The sequence below is a fragment of the Lampetra fluviatilis genome, chromosome 68, assembly GCF_964198595.1.
Source record: "Lampetra fluviatilis chromosome 68, kcLamFluv1.1, whole genome shotgun sequence".
Lineage (NCBI taxonomy): Eukaryota > Metazoa > Chordata > Hyperoartia > Petromyzontiformes > Petromyzontidae > Lampetra > Lampetra fluviatilis.
Window position 1 is genome coordinate 2154163 of NC_136342.1, and position 19698 is coordinate 2173860.

Sequence of the window (19698 nt, forward strand, 5' to 3'; positions counted from 1 at the left end):
GCGAGAGGATGGATGATAAGCTATATGTAATGATTGAGGTCCAACATTTTTTACTTAAAAAAACTTTCGTGACTGCAGGAATTCATATTCTTGGTGCTTTCGGTAAAGTCACGTCGATAGAAACGAAACAAAACAGCGGGCGGAGGGGGTCCAGGGTCCTAGGCTGGCTGATCTCTTTGCTTCGGTCTCCGACTGACCCCGAGCTGCTGGGGAGGTCATCCCTTATTCTTAGGTTTTTTCGGTAAAGTCACGTAGGTAAAACATCAAAATTAATGAAAATAAAATAAAATTATTTTATTTTCATTAATTTTGATGTTTTATTTTATTTTCATTAATTTTGATGTTTTATTTTATTTTCATTAATTTTGATGTTTTACCTACGTTTTATTTTCATTAATTTTGATGTTTTACCTACGTGACTTTACCGAAAAAACCTAAGAATATGATTCCTTGCAGTCACGAAAGCTTCAAATCTAGGTCATCCCTTTATGTACCTTGCCATCGAGGGGCGGGGCTGCGTGGGATCATGAAACCCCCCCGTAGCCCCTCCCCCTCTTGGGCTGGACAATGCAGCCCCTCCCCTGGGCCCTGTCCACCATTGCAGGTAAGTGCTGCCCCATCTACGGTGCTACAAATGTAAGGAATAATTCTACGCAGCAACGAAGTTGATTTGGTGTTAATTCTAGATTTGAAGCTTTCGTGACTGCAAGGATTCATACTCTTAGTTCTTTCGGTAAAGGCACTATGTAGGTAAAAAATTAAATTAAAATTAATAAAAAATAAAAACAATAAAATCACGACGTTTCGGAGGCAACACAACTGAAGACGGAAGCTTGTTTTATTAATTTTAATTTCAATTTTTTACCTACGTGACTTTACCGAAAGAATTAAGAGTATGGATTTGGTGTCTTTATTTCTTTTTTCAGCACTTGAGACAAAAGGCAAGTCTAATTTATGCTTCTACATGATGGTCAAATAGACATTTCTCGGTGATTTTCCAAATATTGCATCGATTGCGAATTTGTGTCAACCCCAGCGACCGAAAGCAGAAGAGAATTAAGTATCAGAGCGGTGAATTTGAACAAATTGAAGGTCAGTTTATATACACCGCTAGTGACATGAAGTGATGTGCTTGATGACGTAGTTTTGTGCAAGAATCACTGCCATTAATACCGCGCTACAGTGAACTGCAGTGAAGTGCTTGATGACGTAGTTTTGTGCAAGAATCACTGCCATTAATACCGCGCTACAGTGAACTGCAGTGAAGTGCTTGATGACGTAGTTTTGTGCAAGAATCACTGCCATTAATACCGCGCTACAGTGAACTGCAGTGAAGTGCTTGATGACGTAGTTTCGTGCAAGAATCACTGCCATTAATACAGCGCTACAGTGAACTGCAGTGAAGTGCTTGATGACGTAGTTTTGTGCAAGAATCACTGCCATTAATACCGCGCTACAGTGAACTGCAGTGAAGTGCTTGATGACGTAGTTTTGTGCAAGAATCACTGCCATTAATACCGCGCTACAGTGAACTGCAGTGAAGTGCTTGATGACGTAGTTTCGTGCAAGAATCACTGCCATTAATACAGCGCTACAGTGAACTGCAGTGAAGTGCTTGATGACGTAGTTTCGTGCAAGAATCACTGCCATTAATACCGCGCTACAGTGAACTGCAGTGAAGTGCTTGATGACGTAGTTTCGTGCAAGAATCACTGCCATTAATACCGCGCTACAGTGAACTGCAGTGAAGTGCTTGATGACGTAGTTTTGTGCAAGAATCACTGCCATTAATACCGCGCTACAGTGAACTGCAGTGAAGTGCTTGATGACGTAGTTTTGTGCAAGAATCACTGCCATTAATACCGCGCTACAGTGAACTGCAGTGAAGTGCTTGATGACGTAGTTTTGTGCAAGAATCACTGCCATTAATACCGCGCTACAGTGAACTGCAGTGAAGTGCTTGATGACGTAGTTTTGTGCAAGAATCACTGCCATTAATACCGCGCTACAGTGAACTGCAGTGAAGTGCTTGATGACGTAGTTTTGTGCAAGAATCACTGCCATTAATAGCGCGCTACAGTGAACTGCAGTGAAGTGTTTGATGACGTAGTTTTGTGCAAGAATCACTGCCATTAATAGCGCGCTACAGTGAACTGCAGTGAAGTGCTTGATGACGTAGTTTCGTGCAAGAATCACTGCCATTAATACCGCGCTACAGTGAACTGCAGTGAAGTGCTTGATGACGTAGTTTCGTGCAAGAATCACTGCCATTAATACCGCGCTACAGTGAACTGCAGTGAAGTGCTTGATGACGTAGTTTTGTGCAAGAATCACTGCCATTAATACCGCGCTACAGTGAACTGCAGTGAAGTGCTTGATGACGTAGTTTCGTGCAAGAATCACTGCCATTAATACCGCGCTACAGTGAACTGCAGTGAAGTGCTTGATGACGTAGTTTTGTGCAAGAATCACTGCCATTAATACCGCGCTACAGTGAACTGCAGTGAAGTGCTTGATGACGTAGTTTTGTGCAAGAATCACTGCCATTAATACCGCGCTACAGTGAACTGCAGTGAAGTGCTTGATGACGTAGTTTTGTGCAAGAATCACTGCCATTAATACAGCGCTACAGTGAACTGCAGTGAAGTGCTTGATGACGTAGTTTTGTGCAAGAATCACTGCCATTAATACAGCGCTACAGTGAACTGCAGTGAAGTGCTTGATGACGTAGTTTTGTGCAAGAATCACTGCCATTAATACAGCGCTACAGTGAACTGCAGTGAAGTGCTTGATGACGTAGTTTTGTGCAAGAATCACTGCCATTAATACAGCGCTACAGTGAACTGCAGTGAAGTGCTTGATGACGTAGTTTTGTGCAAGAATCACTGCCATTAATACCGCGCTACAGTGAACTGCAGTGAAGTGCTTGATGACGTAGTTTCGTGCAAGAATCACTGCCATTAATACCGCGCTACAGTGAACTGCAGTGAAGTGCTTGATGACGTAGTTTTGTGCAAGAATCACTGCCATTAATACCGCGCTACAGTGAACTGCAGTGAAGTGTTTGATGACGTAGTTTCGTGCAAGAATCACTGCCATTAATAGCGCGCTACAGTGAACTGCAGTGAAGTGTTTGATGACGTAGTTTTGTGCAAGAATCACTGCCATTAATACCGCGCTACAGTGAACTGCAGTGAAGTGCTTGATGACGTATTTTCGTGCAAGATTCACTGCCATTAATACCGCGCTACAGTGAACTGCAGTGAAGTGCTTGATGACGTAGTTTTGTGCAAGAATCACTGCCATTAATACAGCGCTACAGTGAACTGCAGTGAAGTGCTTGATGACGTATTTTCGTGCAAGATTCACTGCTACTTACACAAGACACAATAAGACTCTGCTCGATTTTTTTTCTCTAAATATTACAGCTTCCGTCCTAGGACGGGCAAAGAAGCTAGTTCAAAATATCACAGCTTCATCTACGCTCGAACGCATACACACCATTAGGGGCCGTCCATAAATGACGTCACGCACCTATGGGGGGGGTTCAGACATTTGTGATGATGTGTGACGAGTGGGGGGGGGGGTTTGAGAAATGTGACGGCTCGTGAAGGACGCTACTGGGTAGTTGGAGGCAGTCGCCCTCCAGCAACAACGGAGGGCGGAGGAGCGACGCTCACAACAACGAGCGGAGCGCCGGGTGGCTAAAGCACAGCAAGTTGGCACAGTAGGGGGCACAGGTGGTGCATCAGCCAGTCATCTCAGTCATCTCGGTCAGTCGACCCGTGGCACCTGCTGGGTCTGCCCCGTAACCTCCTGCCAGCGGGCGTTCGACACTTCACGTGGCAGCCTCAAGGTGCACATGGCCTGGCACAAGCGTCGTGGTGACGTCACCGCCACTTCGTAGCGAATGGCGGTTGTTGCGTCATCCGCCATAGCGGCTCAGCTGTTGTGGAATCGCCCCCCTTCTCACCCCCCCCCCCACTCAGTTATTGTAAAGTGCCCCCCCTTCTCACCACCCCCCTCCCCCATTATTGATGTTGTTGTTGTTGTTCCTGTCTCTTTGGTCGATCCGTGACGGCTGCTGCACCGATCTTGCCCACGATAACCGGCAGCCGTACAGCTACCGATCACAATCGTTATCATCATCAGCAGCAACAGCAGCAGCAGCAACCACGACATGCCCCACTGGTGAACAATGTCCGCCTTTATTGCCTTCAAACCGAACACGACGATACGCGGTCGAAACGATCGTCAGCCGCTTTGCCCACATCCTAGCGAGCGGCAGAGGTCGCAACCGGGTATCCGATACCCGGTTACCCGTACCCGGCCGGGTACGGGTAGCCGTTTGCGACCCTGGTGCGGCCGGGTACGGGTAGGCCGTGAGTCACTGGTGAGTCACCGTGATTGTCACTCATTTCCCAACGTCTTGTCTCTTCTCACAATTCAAGTTCCTAGAATCAACCCACCCGCGCCTGCAACGTGGCTTCATCCCAGAGGTCGCAATCGGGTACCCGGGTACGGGTAGGGTACGGCCGAGTACGGGTACCCGTTTGCGACCCTGGTGCGGCCGGGTACGGGTAAGGAATCAAAACGCGTTTGCGACCTCTGGCGAGCGGTTGTGCAGCAGCGGGCGTGACGATGCGACTGGGCGTGGCTAAACTGAGCGTGGCCACGCCCATTTCTTACATCAGAGCCCCCCCCCCCCACCACGTGTAGCCTTAACAGAGTGTTGGGGCAAGCGAGTAGCACCTATGAAAGGCCGGCACTGTGGCACACGAGGTGGTGGCTGGCCAGCACCACGCCCGGCCGCCTTTGTCTCCCCAGTGGCGACGTTTACACAAAGCAACAGGGTACACATTTGAGGCCGAGTCGTCCTAGGGGAGGGCCCAGGACCGATGACCGGATCCGATAATCGTCACTGGCTCTGCCGGTTTCCTCGGCGAGCTTAACCACTGCAAATCCGCGTTCCCTTGGTGCGCGCACACAAAGACAAAGATCCCCTCCCCCGTCGTATAGCCTTTAACAGACTGTTGGGTCAAGTGCTGTTAGTGGAGAGCACCTATGAAGGCCGGCACATCACAGAATTGTGGGAATGTGTGTTTGCGATAATTTGTGTTGTTGTTGTGCGGGAGCAGCGACCAGTTGCGTCGCGATTCCTCAACCCGCTCGCGACAACTGGTTGCGGAGATGCGTACGAGATTCGAGATCTTCTTGGTTCTTTCGGTAAAGTCACGTAGAATGGAAATAATAAAATAATAAAAATAAAACAATAAAATTATTCTCACGACGTTTCGGCCACAACGCAAGCAGCCGTCCTCAGGTGAAGAACAGGTCTGTCGAGAAGTCTGAGATTCAGACTCTTTCTTCTCGACAGACCTGTTCTCCACCTGAGGACGGCTGCTTGCGTTGTGGCCGAAACGTCGTGAGAATTATTTTATTATGTTTTATGTTTATTATTTTATTATTTCCATTCTACGTGACTTTACCGAAAGAACCAAGAAGATGAATCCCTGCAGTCACGAAAGCTTTAAATCGAAAAGAGATTCGAGATGTGCGCAAACCAAGAAAGCCGAAGGGTTTTTTTTCAGATCTCCACACGACTGGCTCCTGGGGGGGGAGAGAGTGGGGCACACATGGTGAGCAGATTTGGGAAAATTGATTGACCCCGTCGTTTCAGCTGCCACCGCCGGGAGATAAGAATCGAGCGCTGCTTTGAACCGTTCCACCACTGTGGCAGAATTCTGGAGATGGAGGGCATCTTCTTGAAGGAGGTTATCTTCTAAAGATGGAGGTTATCTTCTTGGAGGTTATCTTCTATAGATGGAGGGAATCTTCTTGGAGATAGTGATCCGTCTAGAAATGGAGGACAACTTATTGGAGGAGGTTATCCTCTAAAGATGGAGGACAACTTCTGGAGTTGATGATCCATCTAGAGATGGAGGTTATCTTCTTGGAGGTTATCTTCTAAATATGGAGGTTATCTTCTTGGAGGTTATCTTCTAAAGATGGAGGTTATCTTCTTGAAGGTTATCTTCTAAAGATGGAGGGAATCTTCTTGGAGATAGTGATCCGTCTAGAGATGGAGGTTATCTTCTTGAAGGAGGTTATCTTCTAAAGATGGAGCGCAACTTCTGGAGTTGATGATCCGTCTAAAGATGGAGGTAATCTTCTTGAAGGAGGTTATCTTCTAAAGATGGAGGGCAACTTCTTGAAGGAGGTTATCTTCTAGAGATGTAGGTTATCTTCTTGAAGGAGGTTATCTTCTAAAGATGGAGGGCAACTTCTGGAGTTAATGATCCGTCTAGAGATGGAGGTAATGTTCTTGGAGGAGGATATCTTCTAGAGATGGAGGGCAACTTCTGGAGTTGATGATCCGTCTGAAGATGGAGGGTAATCTTCTTGGAGGAGGTTATCTTCTTGATAACCTCCTCCAACAATCGCCTGATCCTTCCAACGGTGAGCGCACGTCCGCGTGCAATGCGGTGAGCGGCGGCGTGCGGCGAGCGAACCTCAGTCCCACTCATCCTCCTTTAGGACGTGAACTTCCGAAGATGTTCCCCCAGCACGTACGTGTGTGCGTTCGACTTCGTTTCGCTTCTAGCCAACCGCGATAATCAGAGGTGTGTGCGGGCGGGCGAGCGGGTGAGCGGGTGAGTGGGCGAGCGGGCGAGCGGGTGAGCGGGCAAGCGAACCTCAGTCCCACTCATCCTCCTTTAGGACGTGAACTTCCGAAGATGTTCCCCAGCACGTACGTGCGTTCGACTTCGTCTCGCTTCTAGCCAACCGTGATAATCAGAGGTGCGTGCGGGCGGGTGAGCGGGCGAGCGGGGCGAGTGAGCGTGGCGAGCGGGGCGAGTGCGGGGCGAGCGTTGGGCGAGCGTGGCCCTCAGTCCCACTCCTCCTCCTGGTGCTCCGGGTCGTCCGGATCGCCGGCCCCCCCACCGCCGCCTGCCCCCCGCGCCCCGTCGTCGTCGAATCGAATGTTGGCGAGCAGCTCCCTCATGGCGGCGAGCAGCTGAGTGATGCCCCTGCCGACCTCGCGACCTCCGTCCCCTCCTCCCTCCGCCCCCTCCGCTCCGTCGTCGGCAACGTCTTCGGCCGCGGCGAACCCGCCCTGCGCGACGGGATCCTGCGGCCACCGCCGCAACGGAAACCACAACAACGGCAACAACAACAACAACCACAACAACCACAACAACCAATTACATCGACACGTGTTGATGTGGGTGACAGTGTGTGGCTATGAGTGCACGTGGCTATGAATGTGTAGCGGTGTGTGTGTGTGGCTATGAATGTGTGGCTGTGTGTGTGTAGCTGTGTGTGTGGCTATGAATGTGTGGCTGTGTGTGTGTGTGGCTATGAATGTGTAGCGGTGTGTGTGTGTGGCTATGAATGTGTAGCTGTGTGTGCGTAGCTGTGTGTGTGGCTATGAATGTGTAGCGGTGTGTGTGTGTGGCTATGAATGTGTAGCGGTGTGTGTGTGGCTGTGTGTGTGGCTATGAATGTGTAGCGGTGTGTGTGTGTGGCTATGAATGTGTGGCTATGTGTGTGTAGCTGTGTGTGTGTAGCTATCAGTGTGCGTAGCTGTGTGTGTGTGTAGCTATGGGTGCGTAGCTATGAGTGTAGCTATGTGAGTGTAGCTGTAAGTGTAACTATGGGTACGTAGCTATGAGTGTAGCTATGTGTGTGTAGCTGTAAGTGTAACTATGGATGCGTAGCTATGAGTGTAGCTATGTGTGTGTAGCTGTAAGTGTAGCTATGAGTGTACGTGGCTATGAATGTGTAGCGGTGTGTGTGTGGCTATGTGTGTGGCTATGAATGTGTGTAGCTATTAATGTGTGTAGCTGTGTGTGCGTGTAGCTATGAGTGCGTAGCTGTGTGAGTGTAGCTGTAAGTGTAGCTATGAGTGTAGCTATGCTGTAGCTGTGTGTGTGTAGCTGTGTGTGTAGCCGTGTGTGTAGCTGTGTGTGTAGCTGTGTGTGTAGCTGTGTGTGTGTAGCTGTGTAAGTGTAGCTTTGAGTGTAGCTATGCTGTAGCTATGAGTGCGTAGCTATGCTGTAGCTGTGTGTGTGTAGCTGTGTGTGTAGCTGTGTGTGTGTGTAGCTGTGTGTGTGTAGCTGTGTGTGTAGCTGTGTGTGTGTAGCTGTGTGTGTGTAGCCGTGTGTGTAGCTGTGTGTGTAGCTGTGTGTGTGTAGCTGTGTGTGTAGCTGTGTGTGTGTAGCTGTGTGTGTAGCTGTGTGTGTGTAGCTGTGTGTGTGTAGCTGTGTGTGTAGCTGTGTGTGTGTAGCCGTGTGTGTAGCTATGAGTGTAGCTGTGTGAGTGTAGCTATGAGTGTAGCTGTGTGTGTGTAGCTATGTGTGCGTAGCTGTGTGTGCGTAGCTGTGTGTGTGTAGCTGTGTGTGTAGCCGTGTGTGTAGCTATGAGTGTAGCTGTGCTGTAGCTATGAGTGTAGCTGTGTAAGTGTAGCTATGAGTGTAGCTATGCTGTAGCTGTGTGTGTGTAGCTGTGTGTGTAGCCGTGTGTGTAGCTATGAATGTGTAGCTGTGTGTGTGTAGCTGTGTGTGTATCTGTGTGTGTAGCTGTGTGTGTAGCTGTGTGTGTGTAGCTATGAGTGTAGCTGTGTAAGTGTAGCTATGAGTGTAGCTATGCTGTAGCTGTGTGTGTGTAGCGGTGTGTGTGTAGCTATGAATGTGTAGCTATGAGTGCTGTAGCTGTGTGTGTGTAGCTGTGTGCGTAGCTGTGTGTGTGTAGCTGTGTGAGTGTAGCTGTGTGAGTGTAGCTATGAGTGTAGCTATGCTGTAGCTGTGTGTGTGTAGCCGTGTGTGTAGCTATGAGTGTAGCTATGCTGTAGCTGTGTGCGTGTAGCCGTGAGTGGAGTTGTGTGTGTGTAGCTGTGTGTGTGTAGCTGTGTGTGTGTAGCTGTGTGTGTGTAGCTGTGTGTGTGTGTAGCTGTGTGAGTGTAGCTGTGTGAGTGTAGCTATGAGTGTATCTATGCTGTAGCTGTGTGTGTGTAGCTGTGTGAGTGTAGCTGTGTGAGTGTAGCTATGAGTGTAGCTGTGTAAGTGTAGCTATGAGTGTAGCTATGCTGTAGCTGTGTGTGTGTAGCTGTGTGAGTGTAGCTGTGTGAGTGTAGCTATGAGTGTAGCTATGCTGTAGCTGTGTGTGTGTAGCCGTGAGTGTAGCTGTGAGTGTGTGGCTGTGCCTACACGTTACCTGCCGCATGTTGAAGCTGGGCATGAGCGAGCGAAAGAAGAGGGAGAGGGTGCCTCCACCAGCTGGTGCTGGCGGTCTGCTCACAACAACAACAACATCAACAACAACATCAACAACAACAGCAACAGCAGCAGCAACAACATCAACAACAATAGCAGCAGCAGCAACAACAACAACAACATCAACAACAACAACATCAACAACATCAACAACAACAGCAGCAACAACAACAGCAGCAACAACAACAGCAGCAACAACAACAGCAGCAACAACAACAGCAGCAACAACAACATCAACAACAACAACAGCAGCAACAACAACAGCAGCAACAACAGCAGTAACAACCGCCATTGTGCTACAGCTGGCGGTCTGCTCACAACAACAACATCAACAACAACAGCAGCAACAACCGCCATTGTGCTACAGCTGGCAGTCTGCTCACAACAACAACAACATTAACAACAACAGCAGCAACAACATCAACAACAACAGTAGCAGCAACAACAACAGCAACAACCGCCATTGTACTACAGCTGGCGGTCTGCTCACAACAACAACAGCAACAACAACAGCAGCAGCAACAGCAGCAACAACCGCCATTGTACTACAGCAGCAACAACAACCGCACCGATACCAACACCACCGCCATTCGCCACTAAGTGGCGGTGACGTCACCACCTGTGCCCCCTACTGTGCCAGGCTAGGTGCACTTTGAGGCTATCGCGTGAACTTGTCGAAGGCTCTCTGCTGACAGGAGGTCACGGGACAGACCCAGCAGGTGCCACGGGTCGGCTGACTGAGATGACCGAGATGATGAGATGAGAGATGAGACACACACGGACACACACGAACAGACACACACACACACACACACGGGGACACACGGACACACAGACACACACGGACGGACACACACGGACACACACACACACGGACGGACACACGGACACACACACACACACGGGGACACATGGACACACACACACGGACGGACACACACGGACACACACACACACACACACGGACGGACACACGGACGCCACTCACCGCTCGGGCCGGGTGTAGGAGACAATTGAGTCGAGTGGAGGGAGCGGATCGTAACCCAGAATGGGACTGTTGGTCACCTCCTGCACACAACCACAACAACAGTCAACAACAGTCAACAATAACAACCGCCAACAACAGTACACACACACACACACACGGCCATCATCAATCCACTCGTCTCATTTCCATCTTCGTTTGTTCCACGTATCGTCACCACTATCACCATCGTCACCACCACCACCTTCATCACCACCACCACCATCGTCACCACCACCACCATCGTCACCACCACCACCATCGTCACCACCACCACCATCGTCATCACCACCACCATCGTCACCACCACCACCATCGTCACCACCACCACCATCGTCACCACCACCACCATCGTCACCACCACCACCACTTCATGTGGTGGAGGCGTGGCCGAGTGGTTGAGTGCGGCACGACACGACGCGCCACTCACCACCGTCACCACCACCACCATCACCACCACCACCACCACCATCGTCACCACTCACTCACCGGGGGGAGGTGAGCGGTGGCCTCCCGGGCTTCGGACAGCACGACGTGGCGGTGCACGTTACGCGGCGAGCTACGGTAGCGCACCTGCCTCCTGGGGGACACGCGCAGAGACAAGGTGAGACACGCAGGGAGACATGGGGAGACACGTGGGGAGACATGGGGAGACACGCGGGGAGACATGGGGAGACACGTGGGGAGACAAGGTGAGACACAGTGAGACACGCGGGGAGACACGGGGAGACACGGTGAGACACGGTGAGACGCGGAGAGATGCGGTAGCGCACCTGCCTGCTGGGGGACACGCGGGGGGGGGGGGGGTGACGCGCGGAGACACGGTGAGACACGGTGAGACACGCGGGGAGACATGGGGAGACACGTGGGGAGACACGGTGAGACACACGGGGAGACATGGTGAGACACGGTGAGACACGCGGGGAGACGCAGGGAGACACGCAGGGAGACACGCGGGGAGACACGGGGCGAGACACAGAGAGACACGTGGAGAGACATGGTGAGACACGTGGGGAGACACGTGGGGAGACACGGTGAGATACGGTGAGATACGCGGGGAGACATGGGGAGACATGTGGGGAGACACAGAGAGACACGTGGAGAGACACGGTGAGACACGGGGAGACATGCGGGGAGACAAGGTGAGACACGCGGAGACACGGTGAGACACGGTGAGACACGTGGGGAGACACGTGGGGAGATACGGCGAGACACGGTAAGACACGGTGAGACACACGGGGAGACACGGTGAGACACAGTGAGACACGTGGGGAGACACGTGGGGAGACACGGTGAGACACGTGGGGAGACACGGTGAGACACGCGCGCGTGTCTGTGTCACCGCGCGTGTCTGTGTCACCGCGCGTGTCTGTGTCACCGCGCGTGTCTGTGTCACCGCGCGTGTCTGTGTCACCGCGCGCGCGTCTGTGTGCGTGCGTGTCTGTGTCACCGCGCGCGTGTGTGTGCGTGCGTGTGTGTGCGTGCGTCTCTTGCTTGCTGGCCGCCTGCCGTGCGAGCTGGGGGTCGCTGTGCAGCGCGGCGAGGAGTCGAGCCACCCGCCGCTCGAGCCACAGCACCACGGAGGGGGAGCGCCACTCGGTGGCGGAGCGCTCCACAAAGAGCGAGGTCAGCTCCTGCAGGGCGCGCGGCTCCCTGAGACAGACGACAGATGCAGACAACACAATCATCACCGCAACCGCCACAATCATCACCGCAACCGCCACAATCATCACCGTAACCGCCACAATCATCACCGCAACCGCCACAATCATCACCGCAACCGCCACAATCATCACCGCAACCGCCACAATCATCACCGCAACCGCCACAATCATCACCGTAACCGCCACAATCATCACCGCAACCGCCACGATCATCACCGCAACCGCCACAATCATCACCGCAACCGCCACACTCATCACCGCAACCGCCACAATCATCACCGTAACCGCCACAATCATCACCGCAACCGCCACAATCATCACCGCAACCGCCACGATCATCACCGCAACCGCCACAATCATCACCGCAACCGCCACACTCATCACCGCAACCGCCACAATCATCACCGTAACCGCCACAATCATCACCGCAACCGCCACAATCATCACCGCAACCGCCACAATCATCACCGCAACCGCCACAATCATCACCGTAACTGCCACAATCATCACCGTAACTGCCACAATCATCACCGTAACCGCCACAATCATCACCGCAACCGCCACAATCATCACCGTAACCGCCACAATCATCACCGCAACCGCCACAATCATCACCGTAACCGCCACGATCATCACCGCAACCGCCACAATCATCACCGCAACCGCCACAAGCATCACCGCAACCGCCACAATCATCACCGCAACCGCCACAATCATCACCGCAACCGCCACAATCATCACCGCAACCGCCACAATCATCACCGCAACCGCCACAATCATCACCGCAACCGCCACAATCATCACCGTAACCGCCACAATCATCACCGTAACCGCCACAATCATCACCGCAACCGCCACAATCATCACCGTAACCGCCACAATCATCACCGCAACCGCCACAATCATCACCGTAACCGCCACGATCATCACCGCAACCGCCACAATCATCACCGCAACCGCCACAAGCATCACCGCAACCGCCACAATCATCACCGCAACCGCCACAATCATCACCGCAACCGCCACAATCATCACCGCAACCGCCACAATCATCACCGCAACCGCCACAATCATCACCGCAACCGCCACAATCATCACCGTAACCGCCACAATCATCACCGTAACCGCCACAATCATCACCGCAACCGCCACAATCATCACCGCAACCGCCACAATCATCACCGCAACCGCCACAATCATCACCGCAACCGCCACAATCATCACCGCAACCGCCACAATCATCACCGCAACCGCCACAATCATCACCGCAACCGCGACAATCATCACCGCAACCGCCACAATCATCACCGCAACCGCCACAATCATCACCGTAACCGCCACAATCATCACCGTAACCGCCACAATCATCACCGCAACCGCCACAATCATCACCGTAACCGCCACAATCATCACCGCAACCGCCACAATCATCACCGTAACCGCCACGATCATCACCGCAACCGCCACAATCATCACCGCAACCGCCACAAGCATCACCGCAACCGCCACAATCATCACCGCAACCGCCACAATCATCACCGCAACCGCCACAATCATCACCGCAACCGCCACAATCATCACCGCAACCGCCACAATCATCACCGTAACCGCCACAATCATCACCGCAACCGCGACCACCACCGAAGCGAGTGTGAAGCGAGTAGTGTGGAGTGAGTGTGAAGCGAGTGTGAGCGAGTGTGGCGCTACCCGCGTGACGCCAGCGTGCCCAGGTAGGGGTGCTGTGTGGAGTGAGCGAGTGTGAGCGAGCGAGTGTGGAGCGAGCGAGTGTGAGCGAGTGTGAGCGAGTGTGAGCGAGTGTGAGCGAGTGTGGCGCTACCCGCGTGACGCCAGCGTGCCCAGGTAGGGGTGCTGTGTGGAGTGAGCGAGTGTGAGCGAGCGAGTGTGGAGCGAGCGAGTGTGAGCGAGTGTGAGCGAGTGTGAGCGAGTGTGAGCGAGTGTGGCGCTACCCGCGTGACGCCAGCGTGCCCAGGTAGGGGTGCTGTGTGACCTCCGGCGTTGGCTCCACCCCACACTTCCCCAGCAACAGCATCAGCACTGGGCACAGCACACACACACACATACAGCACACACACAGCACACATACACACAGCACACACACACACACATACAGCACACACAGCACACATACACACACATACAGCACACACACAGCACACACACATACAGCACACACACAGCACACATACACACAGCACACACACACACATACAGCACACACACATACAGCACACACACACAGCACACACGCAGTGCACACATTACACATACACAGCACACACACACATACAGCACACACACATACAGCACACACGCAGTGCACACATTACACATACACACACAGCACACACAGCACACACACAGCACACACACATACAGCACACACAGCACATACAGCACACACACACACAGCACACACAGCACACATACAGCACACACACATACAGCACACACACAGCACACACACACATACAGCACACACACATACAGCACACACACATACACAGCACACACACAGCACACACACATACATACAGCACACACACATACAGCACACACACACAGCACACACACATACACAGCACACACACACACACACAGCACACACACATACACAGCACACACACAGCACACACACATACATACAGCACACACACATACAGCACACACACAGCACACACAGCACACATACACACACACACACACATACAGCACACACACATACAGCACACACATACAGCACACACACAGCACACATACACACAGCACACACACATACAGCACACACACATACAGCACACACACAGCACACATACACACAGCACACACACATACAGCACACACACAGCACACATACACACAGCACACACACATACAGCACACACACATACAGCACACACACACACACACACATACAGCACACACACATACAGCACACACACATACAGCACACACACAGCACACATACACACAGCACACACACATACAGCACACACACATACAGCACACACACAGCACACATACACACAGCACACACACATACAGCACACACACATACAGCACACACACAGCACACATACACACAGCACACACACATACAGCACACACACATACAGCACACACACAGCACACATACACACAGCACACACACACACATACAGCACACACACATACAGCACACACACAGCACACACACATACAGCACACACACAGCACACACACATACAGCACACACACACAGCACACACGCAGTGCACACATTACACATACACAGCACACACACACACACAGCACACACACATACAGCACACACACAGCACACACACACATACAGCACACACGCAGTGCACACATTACACATACACAGCACACACACACACACAGCACACACACATACAGCACACACACAGCACACACACACACAGCACACACACAGCACACACACACATACAGCACACACACAGCACACACACAGCACACACAGCACACACACAGCACACACACACATACAGCACACACACAGCACACACACAGCACACACAGCACACACACAGCACACACACACATACAGCACACACACACAGCACACACAGCACATACAGCACACACACAGCACATACAGTGTACTCATTACACATACACAGCACACACACACAGCACACACACACGCAGTGCACACATTACACACACACAGCACACACACACAGCACACACACACAGCACACACACACGCAGTGCACACATTACACATACACAGCACACACACACACACAGCACACACACACCACACATACAGCACACACACACACAGCACACACACAGCACACACACAGCACACACAGCACACACAGCACACACACACATACAGCACACACACACATACAGCACACACAGCACACACACAGCACACACACACATACAGCACACACACAGTGCACTCATTACACACAGCACACACACACAGCACACACACATACAGCACACACACAGCACACACACATACAGCACACACACAGCACACACACACATACGGCACACACACACACAGCACACACACATCACACACACATACAGCACACACACACAGCACACACACACACAGCACACACACAGCACACACACACACAGCACACACACACACAGCACACACACAGCACACACACGCACACACACCGCACACACACACACAGTGCACTCATCACACACAGCACACACACACATACAGCACACACACACAGCACACGCACACACACAGCACACACACACATACAAATACATGACACACATACACATACAGCACACACATACACATACAGCACACACACAGTGCACTCATTACACACAGCACACATACACACAGCACACATACAGCACACACACGCAGTGCACTCATTACACACAGCACACACAGCACACACAGTGGACACACACAGTGCACACACACATACAGCACACACACACACACAGTGCACTTATTACACACAGCACACACATACAGCACACACACACACATACAGAAAACACACAGTGCACTCATTACACACAGCACACATACACATACATGACACACATACACATACAGCACACACACAGTGCACTCATTACACACAGCACACATACACACAGCACACATACAGCACACACACGCAGTGCACTCATTACACACAGCACACACAGTGGACACACACATACAGCACACACACACACACAGTGCACTTATTACACACAGCACACATACAGCACACACACACATACAGAAAACACACAGTGCACTCATTACACACAGCACACACACACAGTGCACTCATTACACACAGCACACACACACAGTGCACTCATTACACACAGCACACACACACAGCACACACACACACAGCACACACATACACAGCACACACACACACAGCACACACACACACAGGCAGTGCACTCATTACACACAGCACACACACAGTGCACTCATTACACACAGCACACACACACAACACACACATACACAGCACACACATACACATACAGCACACACACACGCAATGTACTCATTACACACAGCACACAAACACAGCACACACACAGCACACACACACACAGTGCACTCATTACACACAGCACACACACACATACAGCACACACACACACACACACAGTGGACTCATTACACACAGCACACACACACACGCAGTGCACTCATTACACACAGCACACACACACAGCACACACATACACAGCACACACATACACACACACACAGCACACACACACAGCACGCACACACACACACAGCACACACACAACACACACACATACATACATACAGCACACACACACAGCACACACACACAGCACACACATACAGCACACACACAGCACACACAGCACACACAGCACACACATACAGCACACATAGCACACACACAGCACACACACACAGTGCACTCATTACACACACACAGCACACACACACACGGAACACACACGGCACACACACACACGCATGCACACACACGCAGCACACACATACACACACACGAAGCACACGCACACACACACACACGCGACAGACACACACGCACACACACACACACACACGCACACACGCACACACACGCACACACGGCATACACGGCACACACACACACACACGGCATACACACGGCACACACACACGGCACACACACGGCACACACGCACGGCACACAGACACGGCACACACACGCGGCACACACGCACACACGGCACACACACGCGGCACACACGGCACACACACGCGGCACACACGCGGCACACACACACACGCGGGACACACACGCGGCACACACACGCGGCACACACACGCACGCACACACACACGCACACACGCATACACACACACACGCAGCACACGCACACACACACACACGCGGCACACACACACGCACACACGGCATACACGGCACGCACACACACACGGCATACACACGGCACACACACACACACGCACACACACGCGGTACACACACACGGCACACACACGCGGCACACACACACACACAGACACCCACACGCACACACACACGCACGCACGCACGCACGCAAACCTCACCGGAGGGAAACGCGAGCAGAGCTTCTTGCAGCAGCTCGTCGGCCTTGCTGGGGGTCCCAGCCCCGGGCCCCCCTCCCCGCACCTCCCTGCCCCCCACCCCCCCCCTCCCCCCCCCACCCCCCCCCACCCCCCCCCACCCTCTCCACCCTCTCCACCCTCTCCACCCCCCTCTCCTCCTCCACCTCCTCCACCTCCAGGTGGTGCCATGCAAGCGCCACAGAGAACGCCATGTTCGGCAGCTGGGAGAGATTCTTGCTGGGCTGGTCAAAGGCAAAGGCAAAGGTCCCCTGTGTAGCCTGCGAGAGACTGCAGGGGCAAGTGCTGATGGCGAGCTTGCACCCTAGGAAGGCTGCCGGCATCACAAAGACAAAGGTCCCCTGTGTAGCCTGCGAGAGACTGCAGGGGCAAGTGCTGTTGGCGAGCTGCACCATACGAAGGCTGCCGGCATCACAAAGGCAAAGGTCCCCTGTGTAGCCTGTGAGAGACTGCAGGGGCAAGTGCTGATGGCGAGCTTGCACCCTAGGAAGGCTGCCGGCATCACAAAGGCAAAGGTCCCCTGTGTAGCCTGCGAGAGACTGCAGGGGCAAGTGCTGATGGCGAGCCGCACCCTAGGAAGGCTGCAGGGCATCACAAAGGCAAAGGTCCCCTGTGTAGCCTGCGAGAGACTGCAGGGGCAAGTGCTGATGGCGAGCCGCACCCTAGGAAGGCTGCAGGGCATCACAAAGACAAAGGTCCCCTGTGTAGCCTGCGAGAGACTGCAGGGGCAAGTGCTGTTGGCGAGCATTTGCATTGTTGATGTTGTTGTTGTTGTGATGGTTGTTGGTGGTGTTGGTGGTGTTGGTATTGTTGGTATCATTATTGTTGTTGGTATTGTTGTTGTTAATGGTGTCGTTGTTGTTGATGGTATTGTTGTTGTTGATGGTATTGTTGTTGTTGATGGTATTGTTGTTGTTGATGGTATTGTTGTTGTTGATGGTATTGTTGTTGTTGATGGTGTTGTTGTTGTTGATGGTGTTGTTGTTGTTGATGGTGTTGTTGTTGTTGATGGTATTGTTGTTGTTGATGGTATTGTTGTTGTTGATGGTATTGTTGTTGTTGATGGTATTGTTGTTGTTGATGGTATTGTTGTTGTTGATGGTGTTGTTGTTGTTGATGGTGTTGTTGTTGTTGATGGTATTGTTGTTGTTGATGGTATTGTTGTTGTTGATGGTATTGTTGTTGTTGATGGTATTGTTGTTGTTGATGGTATTGTTGTTGTTGATGGTATTGTTGTTGTTGATGGTATTGTTGTTGTTGATGGTATTGTTGTTGTTGATGGTATTGTTGTTGTTGATGGTATTAATGTTGTTGATGGTGTTGTTGTTGATGGTATTGTTGTTAATGGTGTTGTTGTTGTTGATGGTATTGTTGTTGTTGATGGTATTGTTGTCGTTGATGGTATTGTTGTCGTTGATGGTATTGTTGTTGTTGATGGTATTGTTGTTGTTGATGGTATTGTTGTTGTTGATGGTATTGTTGTTGTTGATGGTATTGTTGTTGGTATTGTTGTTGTTGATGGTGTTGTTGTTGTTGATGGTATTGTTGTTGTTATTGTTGTTGATGGTATTGTTGTTGTTGATGGTATTGTTGTTGTTG

At 51.7% G+C, this 19698-nt stretch overlaps 1 protein-coding gene across 1 annotated transcript in view; it reads right to left on the reverse strand.

Annotated features, from left to right (window-relative positions):
- Positions 1-5377: 5377 nt before the first annotated feature.
- Positions 5378-19698, reverse strand: part of TCF25 (TCF25 ribosome quality control complex subunit) — a 35007-nt gene continuing 20686 nt past the window's right edge. The window contains exons 12-19 of the mRNA XM_078883055.1: positions 18181-18323; positions 18064-18149; positions 13931-14018; positions 11794-11952; positions 10789-10879; positions 10264-10343; positions 9217-9292; positions 5378-7132 (exon numbers count right to left, since the gene is read on the reverse strand). Coding sequence (XP_078739181.1) covers positions 6890-7132; positions 9217-9292; positions 10264-10343; positions 10789-10879; positions 11794-11952; positions 13931-14018; positions 18064-18149; positions 18181-18323 — 966 coding nt within the window. The 3' untranslated portion in view covers positions 5378-6889. The remainder of the gene's footprint in view (positions 7133-9216; positions 9293-10263; positions 10344-10788; positions 10880-11793; positions 11953-13930; positions 14019-18063; positions 18150-18180; positions 18324-19698) is intronic.